The 23,019-nt window shown below is 32.2% G+C and overlaps 3 protein-coding genes across 5 annotated transcripts; all 3 read left to right on the forward strand.

Annotated features, from left to right (window-relative positions):
- Positions 1-2,432: 2,432 nt before the first annotated feature.
- LOC108338390 (uncharacterized) lies at positions 2,433-10,879 on the forward strand. 2 transcript variants are annotated; one of them, XM_017575233.2, is made up of 13 exons: positions 2,433-2,900; positions 2,989-3,128; positions 4,592-4,708; positions 6,617-6,731; positions 7,253-7,390; positions 7,615-7,710; positions 7,832-7,945; positions 8,464-8,532; positions 8,709-8,779; positions 8,899-8,992; positions 10,178-10,306; positions 10,433-10,522; positions 10,674-10,879. In XM_017575233.2, the coding sequence occupies exons 1-13, from the start codon at positions 2,523-2,525 to the stop codon at positions 10,770-10,772; spliced, it is 1,650 nt and encodes a 549-aa protein (XP_017430722.1). In that variant the 5' UTR covers positions 2,433-2,522; the 3' UTR covers positions 10,773-10,879. The 2 variants fall into 2 exon arrangements, with proteins under 2 accessions (XP_017430722.1, XP_052736122.1); XM_052880162.1 differs by lacking the exon at positions 2,433-2,900 and adding an exon at positions 3,624-3,850 and having other exon boundaries at positions 2,995-3,128.
- Positions 10,880-12,556: 1,677 nt separating this feature from the next.
- On the forward strand, positions 12,557-14,267 carry LOC108337338 (peroxidase 9). 2 transcript variants are annotated; one of them, XM_017573841.2, is made up of 5 exons: positions 12,557-13,206; positions 13,286-13,477; positions 13,615-13,780; positions 13,851-13,988; positions 14,065-14,267. In XM_017573841.2, exons 1-5 carry the CDS (start codon positions 12,946-12,948, stop codon positions 14,187-14,189), a joined length of 882 nt encoding a protein of 293 aa, XP_017429330.1. In that variant the 5' UTR covers positions 12,557-12,945; the 3' UTR covers positions 14,190-14,267. The 2 variants fall into 2 exon arrangements, with proteins under 2 accessions (XP_017429330.1, XP_017429329.1); XM_017573840.2 differs by having other exon boundaries at positions 12,559-13,206; positions 13,851-14,267.
- Positions 14,268-14,601: 334 nt separating this feature from the next.
- Positions 14,602-21,457, forward strand: LOC108338660 (uncharacterized). Its single transcript, XM_017575682.2, has 6 exons — positions 14,602-15,129; positions 18,171-18,442; positions 18,528-18,682; positions 19,821-20,083; positions 20,424-20,486; positions 20,999-21,457. The coding sequence occupies exons 1-6, from the start codon at positions 14,749-14,751 to the stop codon at positions 21,236-21,238; spliced, it is 1,374 nt and encodes a 457-aa protein (XP_017431171.2). The 5' UTR covers positions 14,602-14,748; the 3' UTR covers positions 21,239-21,457.
- The last annotated feature ends 1,562 nt before the right edge of the window (positions 21,458-23,019 follow it).

Consider the following 23,019-nt stretch of genomic DNA (forward strand, 5'->3'; position numbering starts at 1 on the left):
CCTCCACATATATTTTTTTCTGTACTCCTACATCTTTCTAAAAAATTCTAAAACTATCTTACGTAATTCAAAAAATCATATATCTTATCTCTTCTACGAATTTTAAAATAGGTTAAAGTTTTTGAAAAATCTTTCGATAGATTTTAATATTTATTAAAAGATTTTTTTCAAAAAATTTCAAAATTCATTAAAAGATTTTTTAATAGATTTTGAAATTTGTTGAAAATTTTTGAAAGTTTTAACGAATTTTAAAATTTTGTTGAAATTTTTTTTAATAAATTTCAATTGTTTTTGAATAAAAACAAAATCCCAAAATTATTTTTGGAATGAGGTGATGTAGAAAAAAATGTGCAGATATTATTAATTTAATTTGTTAAATTGACGGATGAAAAACATATTAACTTTTTATATTATATTATTTTAAGGAGATAAATATGTACTAATATTATAATTTAAATGATTAATGCTTAGAAATTGAATTTTAAATATTATTTATAAGAATAATTTAACGTAAATATAATAATTATTTTAATTTATTCAATTAAAATTATTAATTAATAAATTAAGAGCTCTCTCTATATATATAAATTTAAAAACAAAAAATTAAAGAAATGACAGGTCACCAATCCATTTTTTGATAGGATAAGTTACAAATTTTGGTCCATTTTATAGTGACGGGTCAATCTTACCAAACCTATTTTCATAGATCAATGACGAATTTAGCAAAATGAATAAGATTTATCCGTTTTGTTATTTTTGCTCTTAATACATATATGAAAACTAAACATTAAAAGAAACACTTCTCATACTTTTTATTAATATATTGCAATTTTCTCTTCTGTATGGAGTATTTTAGTTTCCTTGCAAGCCTAAAAGTTATCCTGAATTTGTAGCTCCCATTACTATAGGCCTATAAGATGTAAGATGGTAAATATTTCCAATAGAGAGATCGTGTATACTAATATAACAATTTATCTGAAATAAGTTGTGTCATTAAATTTTTAAACATTAATAAAAAAAATAATATTGGACCATGTATTGGAATGAAGTTTAAATCTAAAAAATGAATATATAGTAAATTCCATGAAGAACTACATTGAATTATGGGAGATCAACATATATTATAAGGAAATAAAAATAAAAATGAATGAAAATTAACGACTAAAAGTAATAAATTTAGGAGTGAACTTAAAACATCAGTTAATAAGTCATCAAGCATATCATGAATATATAAAACTAGAACTTGCAAGAAAAAAATAATTTTATTATTTATGGATAACTTACATAGTTTACGAGTTAATCAAATAATTTATTAAAAGGACAATAACAATATATTAGAAAGAATTGTGAGACAAAAATAATGAAGATAAGTCTTTAAATTATGTTTTTATGCAAATCTTTACTCTTACGTAGAAAAAGTTAGGATGTTCAAAACATTTGTTTTCATAATAATTATAGGTCTAATTTTCTATCACTGGTTTATTTTTTTCTTCTCTTTTACTCTTTGTGTGAACATATAATTACATGATTAGAGTTTCATGGTTTGGAATGACAATAAACATATTTTTTTTAATTAACTTAATAAAAATAATGGATGCAAATTTTATTATTTCATATTCATATCTGAAATAAAAATTCATTTTCATTTTATTAGGTAATTTCTTTTATCATCCCATATTCATCTTTCTATTATTCTAAATATTAATGAAATATTTTTTTAATAAAATATAAAAATCACATAAAAGAAAAAATAATATTATATAATGTTAAAAGCTTCTATTCCTTTTTTTATCTCTTCCATAAAATCGAATAATAGAGAAAAAGCAGATAATTTTTTAAAAGCAAATGTTCTATTCTTTTTTCCTCCCTAAACAACTCATTAGGAAAATGATTGAATTTAACTCTCATTGGAGAAGCTTAATTGCAATTATGTATCAAAGTTCTTAACCAATCTAGTTTACTTTGAAGTTGTTTATGAGAGATAATTAATGAACATGGTAATGATACATGTGAGAATCATAAAATTAGTTCCAATGGACTTTTCTTAAATGTTTTGACGAGAAAAATAAAAGAAATAAAAGATTTAATTACATTTTAAAATTTTAATAACTTTGGTTGTTTTTAATTAAGTTATTATTAAATTATTTTTTTACTAAATTTTATATTGTCATATGTGAAGTAAAAAAATAAAACAATATAACAAGCACGATGCATAGTTAATGAAAAAAAAATTAAACAACAAATTCTAAAATGAAAAATATAAAATTTTAAGTATTTAATAAATAAAAAAAATTAAAATGACTTAAAATTTGATTAACTTTAATTTTTTTATTAATTAAAATTAATTTATGAACCAAATTTAAAAGTAAAAAATTGGAAATGCTTCCAAATTAAATAAAGGCAACAATAATATTATTCCGAAAACCGAATGCAATCCATTATTATTGAGAAACTCAGAAAAAGCGAAGAAGGTTGAAGGAAGCATATTCATGCTACTTCAGAGTTGAAAATTGAAGAAAAATATGAGTGGTGCTGCAATCCTCTACGGTGCGCTTATTCATCCATCATCACCTTTGATTCAACAACAACGCTATCATTATATATCACCACCAATCCCAATTCGACCGCTATGCATCTCCCCTCTCACCACCGCTATTGTTTCCACCACCTCCGTTCTCCAACGCGATTCCGCAGTTGAACTCGCGTCCTCGTCACCGTCAATCGACTCAAACGACACCGTTTCGCCGCAGAATGAAACGGTTGAGCTGGAGACAGAGCGCCACACCGACGAAACAGTTCCGCGGCCACTCTCGTCCGAATATAAAGGAACGAGACTTCGAAAGAAGAAAGACGACGACGTCGTTTCGGATAACCGCTTCAAGCTCCGCAACGGAAGAGAAGTCTCTACTGGCTATTCGTTTTTTTTCTTATGTTTCTCTCGTTGTTTCGGTTTCTTAATTCGATTGTATGATTACTTGGCGTTTTCAGGTTTTTGAGGAAAAAGCGTATCTCGTAGGCGTTGAGCGCAAGAACGATGTTCAGGATTTTGGAATCGAAGAGTCTCTGAGCGAATTGGCGCAGTTAGCTGACACTGCCGGATTATTGGTTGTTGGCTCTACTTACCAGAAGTGAGAAACCACTTTTAGTTTTCTTAAACGTGATTTTGCAATTACTCAAGCTTCAATTTACTAAAAAAAATAGAGTTATTATGTTACAGTTGCATCTAATTATTGTCTCTATCACTTTTTTGTGGTGAAAATTTGGGATCATATAGATGTATCGAAGAAGTGGAATGCCTGATTTTGACTTTCACTATTCTCTTGTTCTTGAGTCATGCAGTTGAATAGCATATCTTGTTTAGGTTTTAGATGTTGCTGTATTTCATTGAATACTTTTTCATTCTTCTCTGGATGTTATTAGAATCAATAATGTATATCCTTGTCTGCATACAGTGCTTTATGTGTAAGTGTAAACTCCCTTTGTGAAGTTCTTTTCATTTCAAATAATCCTGAGATTTCAACCCACTTCTCACATCATTGATGGGGACTAAAAGACCATGGTCGCTACTGATTAATGTAAAGCATTCTTCTCAGATTTCTCCCTTATGTCTTTTTCGGATCTAGGCGAGGAAGTCGCAGGCGGAAAGGATGCAACGAAAATCAAAGAAGATTTGAAAAAGGAAGAAATAAAATATTGAAAAGCACAAAAAAGGAGACATGTTTTACGCGTTAAACTTTCTTCGCATTGATTAAGAGAATGGCGAAGAAACTTACAATCAATTATGTTTTAAACATAATCGATTATGTGTAAATATTAAAGCTTTTCTTGTGCTGAATCTAAACGCAATGAGGTGAGGTGCCAATCTTTTATAATAATCGAGATAGTACATGGCATAATTTTGATATTATTGAATATAATTTATAATTGATTATTTATGAAAACATTTTAATTTTTATTAAATATATTTTTTACAAATAATTATTTCATATATTACGGATACTAACTTGAATCAAATAATAAAAGATTATTTTATAAGAGGATACCTGATCTGTAATGGGATAGAATTTTACTTGAGGTGAGTGACAGATGTTTAAACATTTCTTGACATTTAATCATATTGCATTTTTAATATCAGGGCACTTTGATCATTTTCCAAATTTATCACATTGCGTCTTCTTTTCTTATTTTTTTTATCTTTTTTTATTTTATTTTGTCACATTAATTAAATAACTTACAAACTTTTCACTCATTTCTTTTCATTTTCCACTCTTTTCTCCTCAATTCACATAATCTCACTGTCTTCTTTTTCTCTTCCTTTCTTTTCTTTTCCACTTTCTTCCTAATCCAAACGACAATAGTTCATTAAGAGCAAAGGTCAACTCGGTGCTATAAAGTTCCAGCCATGGCAGGGTCCAACAGGGAAGAGTTGGACCTATCAAGGGACTATGGCAGGACAATACTGTTTATGTCCTATAAACTAGCAGTTCTATCTTCTCCATGGGAAATTTTAATTGCTAAAGTTTATTTATGTTGCGTTCTTTTCTTTTGGGATAAAATATTATTTGTTGACTCAATTTCTGAATTAGTACAGGCTCACATCTCCAAACCCTAGGACATACATCGGCTCTGGCAAGGTTTCTGAAATTAAGAGCGCAATTCATGCACTGGGTGTTGAAACCGTTATCTTTGATGATGAACTGTCAGCTGGGTAAGGTCCCCTTTTCCTTTTGTTTAACATTTATGCCATCCATATGCAAGCTCCTGCTAATACTATATTTTGTCCATGCTACCTTTAGTTTGTTGACATTTGACTATTTCATCTACTCTTAGGGTGCTTTGTCTTCATAACTGACCATAAAAGGGTAGTAAAAATCGGACTAAAGTTGATATTCTTGTAGGCTTTAATTGGAGGTGGTCGGAATTCAAATCTTTCTATTGCAGGCTTTATACAAAAGTTGTTGAGGTTCTGTTTGAATGCTTGGTTTATATTTGAGGTGACTACATTGATTTGGAAACTTTTCAATTTTTAGGAAAATTGTCAGCTAGCTTGAACCAACCTACTGAAGTTTGATGTATTTATGGCAGAGAATATAAATTAACAGGCTGTTGGAGAGTTATCAAGCAGCCAATGGGGCTGTTTACCTGGAAAATTAGGATTTTGAGATCGATGAGTTCTATGGAAACCCCAATTAAGGAATACTATGTTTTGATGATATGATCTGTGAAGTTAATTTGACTTGTTAGGTAGGTGTAAAAATCAGGTAACAAAAAATTAGCTGAAAAAAAGGATTCAATCAAAGCAACCTTAATTGGATTATAGGTTATGGGAGTGGTAATTAAAAATTTGATGTAGGATAAAGCAAAACTTGGATAAGCGACTCTGACTGGCTCCAATATCTGGCCTTTACTCAAAGGAAATACATGGAATAACCCTCACTTGTGGACCTCCCTCTGTTGTTTCTCTAGAATATACAGAATAATTCTTTAGAGTATGTTTGGATAGAATTGAATGGAGAAAAAAGGGAGGGAAGGAAAAGGTCTTGTTTGAGAGTTTTCTTTAAAGAGCGGAGCAAGACGGGACATTGTCTTCTAACACTTCCAAAACCTTATTTATTTTCTTATAAACATTTTGAAGTTAACCAATTAACCGAGCCCAATGATAACAAATGATCTATGTGGCCAACCTCATCTAATGCGATAAGGCTTTTGCTGTTGTTTGAAGTTCACCAATTTGGTGGATTTTGAAAATTCGAACATGGCGAACCTCCCACTTTCTTCCTTTCTATTCCCCTGCACTCTTGTTCGATTATTTTCCCTCTGTCAACTTCGTTTGACTCCCAAACTTACTTTGAGTGTTGTCTAGCTAATCTTTTTAATGACTCTGTACTGACTTTTTTTACTACTGTCAATTACATTGGCCCTTAGTTTCCAATACACATACAAATCGTTTGACTTTGCTAACGACTAGAGCATGAATCTTAATCTATGCAATGAAAAAAATAATAAATCTTACTCAGCATTAGAAACTAGGCATCCAGGCTTGATTACATCAGAGAACCTATAACAGAGCATGTTAATGCAATTGTTCATGAATGTGGTAATTTCCTAGAAGAGAGATCATTGCAATGATTTAAATAGACCTATATTCTACAAGAGTATATAGAATCTTGATATTATAGGTCTTGAGACTTCTACAACTAAAATCATGAGGCTAATTTAGAGATTAAGTAAAAAGGCTCTATCTATTACAACCCATAGTTTGAAAATCAAAATACTGATTTGTGAACATGAGTATGACTAAAATACTAGTCATAACAACCCCAATTAATTTTATGAATTAGTAGGATGTTTCAAATGTTAAGAACAACCAAGAAATTAAAACCAGGTCCATAATCTGTGATATTTTAATCCTGAAGCTTATGATTTCTTGTTACTAATGTATGCTGCTTGCTTATATGAACATAGATAATTGTTATAATTGTATTCTTTCTCTTTTTGTTTTCCTGATTGTCAGACTAATGTTCCAAGATTTATTATTTTTTTTATGGTCAAATTGCTGCATAAGAAATGCCACCCTGGATCTCACATAAAATTTCTGGCTTCCTGCCAATTCTAGGCAATTGCGCAACTTGGAAAAGATTTTTGGTGGAGATGTGAGAGTTTGCGATCGAACTGCTCTCATCCTTGATATATTTAATCAACGAGCAGCAACACATGAAGCATCTTTACAGGCAATTTTAAATTAGAAAGAAGTTTCACCAGTATCCTTTGTTTTTGTTAGGGTTTTAGTACCCGATCAACTCAGTTGAAATATAAATGCAACAAAGACTTTCCCGTGAGTTTAATGTTTGCATTACCATTTATCCCAACCTTTAATTTTAACGATTACATGATCACTAGATAAAACAATTATATATTGATAGTTTACTCTAATAAGCACGTGATAAATGTCTTTTTAAGTATTATGTATGAAAAATATTTAATATCATTAATTCATTATTAAGTAAGACGATGCTGTGTAAAAAAGTCTTTAAAGAAAATAATGTAAGGTATTTATATTTCAATGAAGTGAGACAATTTGCAGCTAATTATCGTATAGTACTGTACTTTCATAAAGCCAAAAGAAAAAAAAACGTTGAAATCACCGAATTAAATGACTTTTTTTTCTATTCATGTTATGACCAGAACTTGCTTCGGCAAGGAGGAAAATTTTCAATCCTGTCTTATTATTCTACGGTCTTTCTAATTTTAGGTTTCGTTAGCACAAATGGAATACCAACTACCTCGTCTAACAAAAATGTGGACTCATCTTGAACGTCAAGCAGGAGGAAAGGTGAAGGGAATGGGTGAAAAGCAAATAGAAGTGGACAAACGTATTCTGCGTAATCAAGTAAGCAGATAGTCTTTTATAATCGTCAAATTTATCAAGTTTTCTGTAAAAGTTGGCTATTTGATTGAATTGACGTGCTGTGTACTGGTCTAGTACTGGAAAATAGACACATTGTATACTTCTGAGTAGGTCACATCGATTATGCATTTCTCTGAAAGTTCAGTACTTTTTCTGTTATACCTCTGGAATCTTAGTTTTTCTAAGTGATGCCTGGGTTTTGGCAGATTGGTATTCTAAAAAAAGAGCTAGAATCTGTTAGGAAACATCGAAAGCAGTACCGTAACAGGCGTTTCTCAGTTCCTGTGCCAGTGGTATCTCTGGTTAGTTATTTTTTTTAAAATTATATTGAGGCCATTTACTTTTTGGGTGACCTTTGCAGCTCGCACATCATGGTAATGAATGCCAAATAAATAATTTGTAATGCTTTTGACAACGTTGTAGGTTGGTTACACAAATGCCGGTAAGAGTACACTTTTGAATCAACTAACTGGAGCAGATGTTCTTGCTGAGGATAAATTATTTGCAACTTTAGATCCAACTACGAGGAGGGTCCAGGTAAGACAAAACATGCCAGGAGAATTTCCCATCTTTTGTATACAAACTATACGTTTTCAGATTGTTGATTGCTTTCAACTATTGCGTATACTTTTTATATGTGACGAGATTTAGGTGCCACCTTCAACCCTTTTACTACATAAAGAACTAGCCAAGTGCATATAAACGTGGGCAGCATATCCATTTCCTATCTTTACAGTGTATAATGGCTGTGGGATGACTAAAGATTATTCTTTTTTTTTGTTTCTTTTTATCTAAAAGTTAATGAAAGTATTTTTCTCCTCTAAACTGAGGATACTTGTAAAGTAAAAAAGTGAAGGCCCATTCACAATTAATTTAAATTAAAGTATAATTATTAATTAAATCACTTGAAATTGACAGTTGTTAGACCCACATTCTCTCCTTACATTACAACTCTGCCTACTTTTAGACGAGCTATTTAGTGTAGGAAAATAAGTCTTGAGCGGTTAGAAATGGTTATTTTAACATACTGTGGTTTGTTCATTTGCTTTCGTCAGATGAAGAATGGAAAGGAGTTTCTCTTAACAGACACTGTTGGTTTTATTCAGAAGTTACCTACTACTCTAGTAAGAAAGATAACTCTCTTACCAATAATGTTGTTCTTGATGTTTTTTTACAAGAAATATGCTTTTGATATTTTTATAATTTCTCAGAGCTCAATTTACTATCAACTTAACACGTTGGTGTAGAAATTAGGCCTAAATTATTAAGTTACAAAAAACTCTTTTTCTGTTTTCTGTAGGTTGCTGCCTTCAGAGCCACTCTGGAGGAGATATCGGAGTCATCGCTGATGGTGCATGTGGTTGATATAAGGTATGCAGAAGTGAAAGTACTGTGAAAAACTTACTTTTTAGAGAAAAGGAACTTAGTAAACCCAGTGGTGGCGACCTACACCGTATTTCATTAAGGTTTTGTTTATTTTTTCATTGCAGTCATCCCCTGGCCGAGCAACAGATAAATGCAGTTGACAAAGTGTTGTCAGAACTAGATGTATCATCAATTCCAAAATTGATGGTCTGGAACAAGGTATTGTAGATCATTTTTGTTAGTTTCCTGTCTGAAAATCGTGTATTGAGTTTGCATATCTCCTTTTATCTTTTCTTGTTTTGTCAAGACATTAAGGTATTCCTTGGACCTTGACCTCTGCTGTCCATCCAATTTATTGCTTGGTTAGGAATTTAGTTACATTTTTTAAGGACGTTAGTCTATTCTTAATTTACTTCATTGCTATTTAACCTTTCAAGTTATGTGAATGATTTCTTTTTTGTGTGTTTCTTTGTCAATGTATTTTTGTTTTTCATATAAAGAAATGGTTATGTCCTTGTAACTGTAAATTATTTCTGTTTCCAACTGAATATTAAAATTTAAAATTGTTCCAAAACAACCATACAAATTGGGTTGTAAGTGACTTAAGTTACGTGGAAGACTAGCCTAAAAATTTAAACAATCGAAAGTGGATGGATGAACAGACATTTATTGAATTTGTTATAATTATGAAATCATTTTGTGTTCTTTTACTAAATGTTTTAAGCTTTTTGGGATAGTTGACAACTGATATGGTATAAAATCCTGTATGACTCGTGTGGACGTGGAGTTTGTCATTGCTACCCTGATTCTAAAAGTAAAAAGAGTTGAATTTTAACAAAGGGTAGATGGATCAATGCAATGTCATACGTCTGCATTGAACAACTTAGCCTTTTTAGGATAGTTGACTCATTATTAAAACCAGAGGGAATGTGTCTTAAAATCTAGATTTTTTTTACCTTTTAATTGATGTCGTTTCTTTTTCTAATCTTAGACTTTCTTTTTCCTTTCATTCGGAGTGTTTTTTTAATTGATATCTTATCTTTTTTATTAGCACTGGGATATAAGTCATATATAACTAGAATGGGTTGAATAAATTCCAGGATTTAATGATTTGATTTCAGTTCAAAATTGGCTGTCTTTCTTTAAAGTTTGCTCAATTCACTTCAATGAAATTCTTCTTGAAATGTGTGCTATTTAAGAGGATTGAGGTCATATTTATCCTTCATCAACAAGCTTAACTGTGCACCCAAAATTGAATATAGTACAACATGAACTCTAGGTTAATCATTATGGTGCATCTGACTTCTTGTTGCAGGTTGATAACGTTAGTGATCCCCAAAATTGAATATATTACAACATGAACTCTAGGTTAATCCTTATGGTGCATCTGACTTCTTGTTGCAGGTTGATAAAGTTAGTGATCCCCATAAACTCAGGCTAGAAGCTGAAAAAAGAGATGATGTTGTATGCATATCTGCTATAAGTGGTGATGGTTTACAAGAATTTTGTAATAAAGTTCAAGACAGGCTAAAGGTACACAGTTGAAAACAATCTGAATATAATTCAAAACATACCATTTTAGTATTTGATATCATATAATCAATTTGTTTGAACTTTGAACTACTTATATTTGCTAATAAAAAATCTATTCATTGGCAGGACTCCATGGTTTGGGTGGAAGCCTTGCTCCCATTTGAAAATGGAGACCTTCTCAGTACCATACACCAGGTTGGAATGGTTGAGAAAATTGTAAGTAATATATACTTTTACCCATTAACCAATTATGGAATTGGATTTCCCTTTCCGTTTTAAGCTGGGAGATTTTACATTGTTCATCATATGATGGTTTTGCTCCTTGTTATCGTTGGACTTCCTTATATTTTATCTTTAATTTATATAGGAATATACTGAGCAAGGGACATATATCAAGGCACACGTGCCCCTGCGTTTTGCGAGAATGCTCACACCCATGAGGCAACTGTGCGTATCGCGACCTTAACTTTCTTTAATATATCTAGTTTTGCAGCATAAGATGTACAAATGTATGTAATTATTGAAATCTTATTCAAAAGAATGGGATGGCAATGCAAAATGTATTTATAACTAGAGTTAGTAGTCATGCATATCCAATTTAGATTTGTATTCTTTCATGTTATTTGGTTATTTGACAGGGCTAAGTTAAAAGAGAAAAACAAGTTACCCTACAAATTTGTAACTAAAATGCATCTTTGTCTCGTTAACGTGATCATATCATGTTACCCTAGAAGCATCACAGAATTCAAATCCACCTGATTTTTTGTTTTAATTTTAAATATTATTTAATTATTAAGTCGTTGTACTTCGTAAATTCCTAAGGCATTATTTCACCAACAGGAATGACAAATAACTTTGTCCCTTAAGCACATAAGTAAGGGGGAATAGTTGTCAGGGATTTCAACTCTATACGGAGGGTTTAATCCTTAGCTCCCGACCAAGGATATCCTGGATTCACCCAAAAATCATTATATTATCGCATTTAAATAGAAAAATTTAATGTTTATGATAATATAACACATGAGCAATACACCTTATATGTGTGGCACAACTGTTCTTCTGGAAGAGGGGAAAGGATGCGTCTCTAGTGAGAGTCTAAGATGCGGAGAGACAATCTTCATTTTACTATCATATGTAGATAAATAGTTCAAATTTGTTATAATTTATTTTGATCGTGTGAAAACAAACTATGCAGTCTCTTGGAAGTCATAGACGAAAAAGAGAAGCGTTATGAGGTATTCAGTTAAGCAATGCGCGTATGAAGTCATAACAGATTATGTTAAAGAATCATATTCGTCTTTTTCTTTTATTGTATAAGAACGACAAATAGAAGAAAAAGAGAAAAAACCGAACACAGCAATTATCTGTCCGTAACGCGGTGCCGTGAAGACAGATGTTTTCATGTTTCAGTTTTTCAACACATACAACGACCTTTTCATATCATCTCCATGCAACACCTCTTATTCTTCTTCACCTTTAATAAACAAATCTAATCTAATACCCTATTTCAATTTGATCAAATAGTATTATATATTTTACTATTTTTGTTATTTGACTTTATATATAATATATATGTATATTTTATTTTACTGTATTGAAGAATCCATGTCAACTAACTATTTTACACTAGTAGAAAGACATGTCTTTTTTTATGGTAGATAATTAATTTAATTTAAAACTAATTAAATTTAGATAACCAAAGTAAATATTAAAATAATTATTTTAATTTTGAAATAGTTAAATTTAATTTAATGGATAAAATTAGTAAGGTAATTGTTTTGGTTTAAAAATAGTATATTAAATGATAAAACTGAAAATAAATTGTTAAATTCAAATTAACGCTTACTTAAAGGTAAAAGTGATAAGTTAATTATTTTAGTTTAAAAAATAATTATTAAAGGATAAAAATGAAAAAAAGTTATGTACACCAAAAGAAAAAAAAACTCCTCATATAGATGTTGATTTTAAACGAATGAATTACATTTAAATTTATATTTTAATATGATACTACAGTTAGTCCTAATGAGATTAATTAGGTGTTTCGACTATAATTGTTAAAATTAATTTCTTATTTTACAAATTTAACTAATTGTAAAAAAATAACATGGATAAGCTCTGAGTAATAAATTATTTTTTAGGTGATAATGTATGTCTGATAAACTTTTCTTAAATATATCCTGACTGAAAGTCGTAACTTTCTGATATAGGATATTACTTTATACAACATTTTTTAGGGACCTAAATCAAGTCTTCGTATGTTAATATATCTATTTTTCTGCAACATACAGAAGAGTATGGAGTTCCATTTCCAGATCGATGTAGCTTATATATTTACGTCAGATAACATGAAAATACAAAAATAAAATGAATTCTGCACTGTTTTGATTTGGTCCAGGAGCAGATAATACCAGAACCACTGTCAAAACTAAACAATGCGTCATCAGAAGCAGTGCAATCTCACAGCAACATATGCATTGTTGAAACAGTCAAAGGCTTGGTTTCCCACATTACATGATTTGGTAAAAAGATTGGGTGGTTCGAAATTTGAGTAGTATATATGTCACAGTAGCCTATCCAATAGAACACACAGAATCACCAAAATTAGCAAGCTCTCAAATTCAGTTCCTATACTTGTCACCATGACTTTCATCAAGCTCACTCTTCTTGCAATGATAATAGCCTTTTTCTCTGTTAAACTCTCCTGGGCTCACCCTGGCTTTCGTTTCGGCCGGGGTGGTCATCATGGAGGAATATCTTTTGGCCTTTCACCTCAATTCTATCAGTTTTCTTGCCCCCAAGCTAACGACATTGTCATGTCAGTGTTGGAGAAGGCCATTGCAAAAGACATGAGAATGGCTGCTTCTCTACTTCGACTTCACTTTCATGATTGCTTTGTACAGGTGAACTTATATTGCATTTCTCTAAATAAGAACAAAATCAAGAAAATTCTTACTGTTAATCCTTTGTATTGTATGGCAGGGCTGCGATGCATCAATTTTGTTGGATGATAGCAGAACAATAGTCAGCGAAAAAAATTCTGGACCTAACAAAAACTCTGTCCGAGGTTTCGAAGTGATCGATGAAATCAAGTCTAGGTTGGAAGAAGCATGTCCTCAGACTGTGTCCTGTGCAGACATTCTTGCTCTTGCTGCTAGGGGCTCCACTGTTCTTGTAAGTGAACACACTTCACTCATACTGAGCCAACTCAGAATAATACATTGTACATACCATAAAAAAAGAACATGTTATTAACATTCTTATACATGAGAAATATGAGATTGTGAAACTTGTTTGATTCTTTAAAACAGAGTGGAGGACCTAACTGGGAACTCCCATTAGGGAGAAGAGACTCAAAAACAGCAAGCCTAAGCGGGTCAAACAAAAATATTCCTCCACCAAACGCCACCATTGAAACTCTGATAACATTTTTCAAGCGTCAGGGGCTTGATGAAGTAGACCTTGTTGCCCTCTCAGGTGGAACTTCAACCTTTCATCCATATCCATGTTATGTGTTTTATTATGATGGACTGATATTTTAACGTAGGTGCACATACCATTGGAGTGGCAAGATGTGCCACATTCAAGCAGAGACTATACAACCAAAAGGGAAACAACGAACCAGATGAGAATCTAGAAAAATCCTTTTACTTTGATTTGAAGACAATGTGCCCAAAATCAGGAGGTGACAACTTCATTTCTCCCTTGGACTTTGGCTCCCCAAGAATGTTTGATAATACATATTTCAAACTCATTCTCAGGGGGAAAGGACTTCTTAACTCAGACGAAGTGCTTCTTGTGGGAAATGTTAAGGAAACTCGTAAGCTGGTCAAGAAATATGCAGAAGATGAGAGCCTCTTCTTTGAGCAATTTTCCACCTCCATGATCAAGATGGGCAACCTTCGTCCTCTCACTGGATTCAATGGTCAAGTTAGGAAAAACTGTCGCAGAGTTAATTAACGAAGTTCCATATATATATATATATATATATATATATATATATATATATATATATAGTTATGTCTGTGTGACTCGTTAATAAGCGTTATAGTGTTACCTTCTGAGGAAAAAGGAGAAAGAATTTGAAAATGTTTGATGTTTGGTTGTTATTAATTACTTAATTAAGAGGGTTTAAGTGTGTTGTTCCTAAGTTAATTTGATGAGCTGTATTTATTTGATATATATTTTAAAAATAAAATAATGATTAAAAGTAAACTTTTATATTTAAAAAAATAACGAAGAATAATAATAAATGTAAAAAATTTGTGTAAAATTAAAATATCATTTCTTTTTTCGTTAAGTTCTGAATCTCTCATTTTGATCAAAATCCGAATCTGAATAAAAAATGAGAAATAGGAAGCAGAGAAAAGCGAAGCTTATAGGATAATGGTAAGTGTAGAAGAGTAAGAAAAGGATAAACAATAGTGAAGCATTTGCAAGCGTTGATGGCAATGCAGAGCAAGAAATGCGTGCTAACAATTATCGCGCTCTTCGCTCTCTCCACTCTCATTCTCCTCTTCATCCGAACCTCTTCCGATTCCTGCAACACCGCGCTTCTTCAGCTTGGGCATTTGGAACCTTCTCAGACTCGGACCGAGTCCTCATCGGAAGCGAACTCCAATCCTCTCCAATTCATGAAGTCGAAGCTCGTTCTCATGGTTTCGCACGAACTCTCTCTCTCCGGCGGACCTCTCTTGCTCATGGAACTAGCGTTTCTGCTGCGCGCCGCCGGATCTGACGTCGTTTGGACCACCATTCAGAGGCCGCCGCAAACCGACGATGTCGTCTATGCTCTGGAGAACAAAATGCTCGATAGAGGAGTGCAGGTACTGTACTTCTCAAACAACAAAACTTATTAGTTACGTCTTTTTTTCTTCTTACAAATAGTCTTGTAATTTGATGTAATATTCAATTTATACCTCTAGGACGCCAATTTGATCGAATTAAAACGCTAATTAGAAGACGTTAACGAGTTTTGCTTGTTATGTATAGCTTCAGATTCGTTAGTTATTGTGTTGATAATATTTAATGTAAATATTTATTGTTCTGTTAATTAGGTCAAGTTTCAATTCTAATCAGACAAGACTAAAATATAGTGAAAATTTATTTGTACAACCAAAAGAAGGAAAAAAACGAGAGTGGATAAATTATTATTTGTTTTGGAATGACGGTTATCTCAATCTTCACGTCTTAAATAATCCAATTTTGGTAATTCTGTATTGTAATTTTAAAATTTAACCATGTGTCGTACATGAAGAATAGTTGAGAGCGTGAACCTAAGTAGTGTGACTCTATCTACTATTTTTTTAAGAAATGTATGAGATGTAAAGAATAATGTGATGAGAAAGAGATAGACGCAACATTATTGTATACATTGTTGAATGGTTTTGTTTCGGTTACATTTGTCTGGGGTCGGTCGTCCTTCGTTGCTATGCTTCGGTTGACCAACTCTTCAAGTAATCCTTTCATATGTGTTTCATAAAGAGGTCTATACTTTATTAGGATAGAAGAAAATGATTGTACCTGACATCAGAGTTGTATTATTTATAGAGTTTGTGGCAATCAAGTCCATTCATTAGTTATCAATGCAGTATAATTTTAAGGAATCAAACCCAATAAGCAATAATTAATACCGTATATATTTGTAGAGCTTAAGGTAATCTGACCTATTAATACCTGATAATTGCCCATGAATGACTCCATCGGTATATTTCATATAGTACATAAGCCCCCAAGTCCGAGTAAGCTCTTTATTAAGAGAGGTGCGTAGGGATTATTATGAGCTTTATAAAAGAGGTGGCTCACGTTGTATTTAGGGAGTCTATCTTCGATGTTTTAAGTCTTCATTGCTCTATGTACGGAGCGGCGAACTCTAGGAGTTCTGGATTTGTTCCTTAGACTGAACAAAAAATGCTAAGAGTTCTCTTTGAAACTTTTTCGTCTGCAAGAGATTTTTACTCCAAAAAACATGCTTTTAAATAAAGTAAACGCTTCTATATTTATTTTTATAATGAAAAGGCATTGGAACCTGACAAAGCTGAACCTCTGCAAGAGATTTTTACTCCAAAAAATATGCTTTTAAATAAAGTAAACGCTTCAATATTTATTTTTATAATGAAAAGGCATTGGAACCTGACAAAGCTGAACCTTGTGAGTAGTTGATTGATAAGAGTTCTTTTTCGAACTTCCTGCGTTGAACAGGAATTTCTAAAGCCATTTTTCTGACTTTCCCCCGAGAGGCTTGAGGCATGAGTCATTTTTCTGACTTTCCCCGGAGCGACTTGAGGCAGGAGTCATTTATCTGACTTCCCTCTAGCGGTCCTGAGGCAGAAGTCATTTTTCTGACTTCCCCCTAGCGGTCCTGAGGCAGAAGTCATTTTTCTGACTTCCCCCTAGCGGTCCTGAGGCAGGAGTCATTTTTCTGACTTCCCCCTAGCGGTCCTGAGGCAGGAGTCATTTTTTTGACTTCCCCCTAATGGTCCTGAGGCAGGAGTCATTTTTCTGACTTCCCCCTAACGGTCCTGAGGCAGGAGTCATTTTTCTGACTTCCCCCTAGCGGTCCTGAGGCAGGAGTCATTTCTCTGACTTCCCCCTAGCGGTCCTGAGGCAGGAGTCATTTTTCTGACTTCCTGCGTTGAGCGGGGATTTCTGAAGCCATTTTTCTGACTTTCCCCCGAGCGGCTTGAGGCATGAGTCATTTTTCTGACTTCCTGCGTTGAGTGGGAATTTCTGAAGCCATTTTTCTGACTTCCCCCTAGCGGTCCTGAGGCAAGAGTCATTTTTCTGACTTCCTGCGTTGAGCGGGATTTCTGAAGCTATTTTTCTGACTTTCCCCCGAGCGGCTTGAGGCATGAGTCATTTTTCTGACTTCCCCCTAGCGGTTATGAGGCAGGAGTCATTTTTCTGACTTCCTGCATTGAGCGGGGATTTCTGAAGCCATTTTTCTGACTTCCTCCTGAGCGGCCATTATAACCTGACCAAGTTGAGGTCTGAACCTTCCTGTACATAATATTTATAATTTAAAATTAAGAGTCATACAAGGTTGAACGCAGCTCTGAACCTTCCTGTGATATTTTATAATCTAAAATTAAGAGGTTGAACGCACTTATGAACCATCGTGTGCATAATATTTTTAAAATTAAGAGTTGGTAGAACCTAACAAGGTTGAACACAGTTCTATATTTTTACTCACACAAAAATATGAGAACGTTCTTGAAAGTTCTCAAAACAAAAGTCATGCCTTTAGGAATTATTACGGAATTTTTTACTCTTGTTGCAAAACCTGGTGTTATCCGATTAGCGATGTCAAGACCGAGCGCGCGTCTGGTTCTTCGTGGCTTCATGGGGATGTCGCTTGGCGCCACGGTGGGCGCCAAAATGTTTCGGTTACATTTGTCTGGGGTCGGTCGTCCTTCGTTGCTATGCTCCGATCGACCAACTCTTCAAGTAATCCTTGCCGATTGGTGGTTGACCTGCAGAAGACACTCTGACTATATATGTTTCATAAAGAGGTCTATATTTTATTACGATAGAAGAAGATGATTGTACCTGACATCAGTTCTATTATTTATAGAGTTTGTGGCAATCAAGTCCATTCATTAGTTATCAATGCACTATAATTTTAAGGAATCAAACCCAATAATGAATAATTAATACCGTATATTTGTAGAGCGTAAGGTAATCTGACCTATTAATACCTGATAATTGTCCATGAATGACCATTAACTCCGATCGGTATATTTCATATAGTACAGGTTTTTTTGCAGCAGCAACATTTACAAAATATATAAGAATTTAAGCCTAAGTTTCTTTTTTTGTTGTTGCGATAAGTGTTTTTGTGTGCATAGTGAGTCGTGACTGGTGACAGGTGCTGGATGGAAAAGATGAGAAGGGCGTGGACACAGCATGTAAGGCTGACTTGGTGATTTTGAATACAGCTGTGGCTGGGAAGTGGCTTGATGCTGTTCTCAAAGAGAAAGTTTTGGAGGTTCTTCCAAAGGTTTTGTGGTGGATTCATGAAATGCGAGGGCATTATTTCAAAGTGGAGTATGTTAAGCACCTCCCTTTTGTTGCAGGTGCCATGATCGATTCTTATACAACTGCTGAATACTGGAAGAATAGGACTAGGGAGAAATTACGGTATGTTTACAACTTTGTTATAGATTCATGTGTCGACTATGGTACTTTCTGTTTTATATGTTGTTAACTTGGTCCAATGATGTAGGATTAAAATGCCAGAAACTTATGTTGTGCATCTTGGAAATAGCAAGGAGCTTATGGAGGTTGCGGAAGATAGTGTGGCCAAGAGGGTTCTTCGAGAACATGTTCGAGAATCTCTGGGAGTGAGGAATGATGACCTACTTTTTGCCATCATAAATAGTATGATCCTACTCTGGTTCAAATATTTACATGCTTTTTTTTACTGTAATTCTGCTTCAATTATTTATAAAAGATGTGGAAGCTAAGCTATTTCATGGAGCTTCGAACATCTGCACATTTAAACCTTACTCATGCTTAGCTGAACACCGTGATAGTTTCTTGGCATTTATAAGGAAGAGCTCTAAAATTAATAATTTTCTTGATTTCCATAATTGTGTTTCTGATAGTTTTTTTGTCATTTGCCTTTAGCTGTATTTGTCTTGCGGATTGATCCATTATATTTTCACGTCGAACTCAGTTTTGCTCATTGCTGCATGGATTAAGATAGCTAACCACAGTCATAACTGTTTCCTACGGGTACATGTATGTGAAGTAAGAGAGAGTGAGATTGGCAATATAAGAATGTAGTAGGGATAACAAAGGAGATTGAGGTGATTCCAATTGTTCTTTTTTTTTTCTTCATTTAATTTAATACATTACAAAATAAACATAAATTGTTGTAGGATTCTTCCAGAGCTTTTCCAGCAATCTGGTGGAGTGAGATTAATTATGTACTTTTTGCCACCGTATAGTATCATCTCTTCCCTCTGTGTTTAGTTACCACCCATATGCACTTAATATGCCAATTTAGTTCACTATATTTGATTTTGTCACATCTAACTCATTCTCTGCTAGCAATTAGCAAGTGCGTGACTTTTACAACCTAATTTCCTTTGTTGTGGAAGGGAACAGGGAGGAACTGATTGACGCTAACGGAGAGCTCTAGCATGATGTTTCTGGCGTTTTCTATAGTTTGCCTTTAGCAATATTTGTTCTGTAATAACTTGACCTTTTACAACTGTTTGTCAAATTTGGTTTTTCTCATTGCATATGAATTAGGATGGCAAACCATTGTCATAATCATTCCCAATGTGGAGTGAGAAAGCATGGGATTAGTGATAGTCGAGGGTTAGTTTAGGGTATGAAAGGAGATTATGGTGATTTCACAGGTTATCTATATTTAATATATTACAAAATAAATACAAATAGTTGTAGAGCATGCTAAATTAATCTCCCCTCTGATTTATACCCTGCCATTCATTTTGGAGATTATATTTACCATTATATAATTTTGAGCTTTAGGATGATATAATTGCAGGTGTTTCACGTGGTAAAGGGCAGGATTTATTTCTTGGAGCCTTTTATGAATGTTTGCTGCTCATCAAGGAGAAGAAACTGCAAGTGCCATCTTTGCATGCTGTAGTTGTAGGGAGTGATATGCATGCCCACACGAAGCTTGAAACAGAATTGCGTCAGTTTGTCATGGAGAAAAAAATCCAGGACCGTGTTCACTTTGTTAACAAAACATTGGCAGTGGCTCCTTACCTGGCTTCTATTGATGTTCTTGTTCAGAATTCTCAGGTATCTTTTAATATACCCTGTTATGTTGAGTATGAAACAGAATTTGTTCACTCTATTGTTTTTGCTAATTTCTCCTGAACCACCTATAAGTGTTCTACACTTAGCAAGACCCTTTTTTAAAAAGATTTGTTTTCAGCTTCCATGCAAGTCTTAATGCTAAGATCAGTGACGAGGGACCCGGAGAGAGACTCCGAAGGTCCTAGTCTTGTTTAAGTTTAATGCTTCACACTTCTGGAAAACAACAATAAGTTTTGCATTGTTACTATAGTAGCTTTATGATTTTGTTATCCAACTTCATGAAATATTATGTTATTTCTAAATCTGTTTCTCTTTATATTAGGGTAGGGGAGAATGTTTTGGGAGGATAACCATTGAAGCAATGGCATTTCGCTTGCCTGTACTTGTAAGTATAATTTTCCTTGTCAATACTTATTTCCTTCTATATATTTTTTGGTTATAATTCCTGTAGTAACGTCCAATATGCTATATATGCTACTGTGCTCATTTTTCTCTTAAATATATCCGATGTTACTGTATTATTGATTTCACTATTTCAAGTTTCATTAGTCTTTGTACTTCTTATTCATACATTTAAGTTACTTATTTTATTTTTTCAAATTTTACCGTCCCTCTCTTTTCAACTTTCTCTTGTAATGATTTTCCCAAGATTATTTAAAGAAGAGCTGAGAAGTGTTTTAGGGGTTTTGCAAATTGTGTCAAAAAAAATTCTATACAGGTCTCTGTGTACTTCTATATTTTACACATGTTTAGGAATATAGTTTAGCACCTTTTAACAATTTAATTAGGGTCTGGTAAGTTCATTAATGAGAGTAGAAGTCATTTTATTTTGGCATGTATATTATTATGTCATATTTTCCTTTGACATTTTTTTTTTATCTTTAACAATAATCCCAGGGAACTACAGCTGGGGGCACCATGGAGATTGTGGTGAATGGGACAACTGGTTTGCTGCACCCCATTGGAAAAGCAGGTGTGACACCTCTTGCAAAAAACATGATGAATTTGGCAACTCATGTTGAGAAGAGGCTCACTATGGGAAAGAAAGGATATGAGAGAGTGAAGGAGAGGTTTCTAGAGCCTCATATGTCACAGAGAATTGCATTGGTTCTGAAGGATGTGCTACGGAAAGGGTAACCACAATTAAATCAACCAGCTTAGGCATTTTTTCTGTTCTAAAATTGTAAATTCTACAGGATGGAGAGAATGTCATGACAAGAGTGAATTGTATACCATTGTTCCTCATTTCATATGTAGCATATGCTGTAAGAAACTGTCTATTTATAGGCTTTTGATACACATCTACACATTATATTCTTTAATTTTCTATATCAATTGTTCAGATTATTTATTGGTTTTATCCTTCAGTAATTACTCAGAAGAAAAAAAGAACTGGATCCATTATTTTCCTAGTTTTGGATATTTCTTGTCTTGAAAGGCACCTTTCCATAAACTTACAGGTCACACATAATAATTATAATTTTAAAAAAATTAAATATTATTTCATTGTCAAGTTCAGATAATGTGACTAAACCTTTTTTATTCAAATAATTCACAAAAAAATTATATTATAGTACTGTTGAAGTAAATTTTTACACTATAAAAGTTCGTTTTCTTTTCTCTTTTACATAAAAGCAATCTTTCAGTAATATATCTTTGTTACAGTAGATAAAATCTCATTTATGATCTCACCCCAACATTCTTTATTAGAATTTAATTACAATATATAGTGACAGAGAGGGGAATGCCCCTCCCACACAAAGAGGAAGTCTGTCTACCATACATAATAGTCCTATTGAATTAACAGTTATTAATATATGTACTTATTTAAATTATTAAAATATCTCTACTTTGTTAAATAATCTAAAAAAACCATATGAACTATTTAATTTTTTATTTCTTTTATAATTATTTAATAATTTTAGTTGTTATTTCTATATAATTATTTTTTTAAAAATTTAATATTATGAACAAAAAAGTGTTGTGTATAGCTCTAACTTTTAATATTTAATAATACAATATTTTATTTATTATAATTTTAAAAAAAATTATTTAATTAACATTCGAAATAGGAAAGAAGTTTTGCAAACAAAATTTTAAAGATATTCTTATAAAGTAAATTTTGTAAACAAGTTAGTCTAATATCAAGATTGGAATAATATAAAGAGCAATAACATAATAAGATAATAATTGTTTTAGTGGATAACTTTATATTGATACCAATATAACTGTTTTTTGAAATTTTATTATTATTATATTATATTAAAGTAAATAAATAAAGGAAGTTATTAATATAAGGTAACAAGTTTTTGATAACTTATTTAATTAACATGAGTGGTAAAGATTCTTAATTAATTTTAGTTGATAATTGATAGTAAATATTTTTCAAATACTTAATTACAATAACTAACGTTTTATATTATTTTATGATACATAATTATATATTATATATAATATATACAAGCCTTATATAAAAAATTAATTAAAAATAAAAGTCAATAATATAATAAAAAATTTCAATCTTTTAAAGATTTTATAACAAAATGAATTTTAATAAATTGCACAAAAACTTTTATCTAAAAAAATAATTATATATAATATATACAAGTCTTGTATAAAAAATTAATTAAAAATAAAAGTCAATAATATAATAAAATTTCCAATCTTTTAAAGATTTTACAAGAAAATTGAATTTTAATAAATTGCACAAAACTTTTATGTAAAAAAATAATTGTGTGTAATGTATACAAGCCCTGTATAAAAAATTAATAAAAAATAAAAGTCAATAATATTATAAAATTTTCCAATCTTTTAAAGATTTTATAAGAAAATGAATTTTATAAATTGCATTTTATGTAAAATAATCTATAACAAATGAATAAAATCATTTTTTTAAGATAACTTGAATTGCAATCCAT

The sequence above is a fragment of the Vigna angularis genome, chromosome 7, assembly GCF_016808095.1.
Source record: "Vigna angularis cultivar LongXiaoDou No.4 chromosome 7, ASM1680809v1, whole genome shotgun sequence".
NCBI classification, from domain to species: domain Eukaryota; kingdom Viridiplantae; phylum Streptophyta; class Magnoliopsida; order Fabales; family Fabaceae; genus Vigna; species Vigna angularis.

Bases quoted from the DNA above. Each gene is read 5' to 3' on its own strand.
- LOC108338390 (XM_017575233.2), top strand. From the start codon at position 2,523: ATGAGTGGTGCTGCAATCCTCTACGGTGCGCTTATTCATCCATCATCA. The intron at 4,709-6,616 runs GTAAGGTCCCCT...TGCCAATTCTAG, and splicing joins GATGATGAACTGTCAGCTGG to GCAATTGCGCAACTTGGAAA. The intron at 10,307-10,432 runs GTACACAGTTGA...ATTCATTGGCAG, and splicing joins AAGTTCAAGACAGGCTAAAG to GACTCCATGGTTTGGGTGGA.
- LOC108337338 (XM_017573840.2), top strand. From the start codon at position 12,946: ATGACTTTCATCAAGCTCACTCTTCTTGCAATGATAATAGCCTTTTTC. The intron at 13,478-13,614 runs GTAAGTGAACAC...TCTTTAAAACAG, and splicing joins CTAGGGGCTCCACTGTTCTT to AGTGGAGGACCTAACTGGGA. The intron at 13,781-13,850 runs GTGGAACTTCAA...ATTTTAACGTAG, and splicing joins AGACCTTGTTGCCCTCTCAG to GTGCACATACCATTGGAGTG.
- LOC108338660 (XM_017575682.2), top strand. From the start codon at position 14,749: ATGGCAATGCAGAGCAAGAAATGCGTGCTAACAATTATCGCGCTCTTC. The intron at 18,683-19,820 runs GTATGATCCTAC...ATATAATTGCAG, and splicing joins ACTTTTTGCCATCATAAATA to GTGTTTCACGTGGTAAAGGG. The intron at 20,084-20,423 runs GTATCTTTTAAT...TCTTTATATTAG, and splicing joins TTCTTGTTCAGAATTCTCAG to GGTAGGGGAGAATGTTTTGG.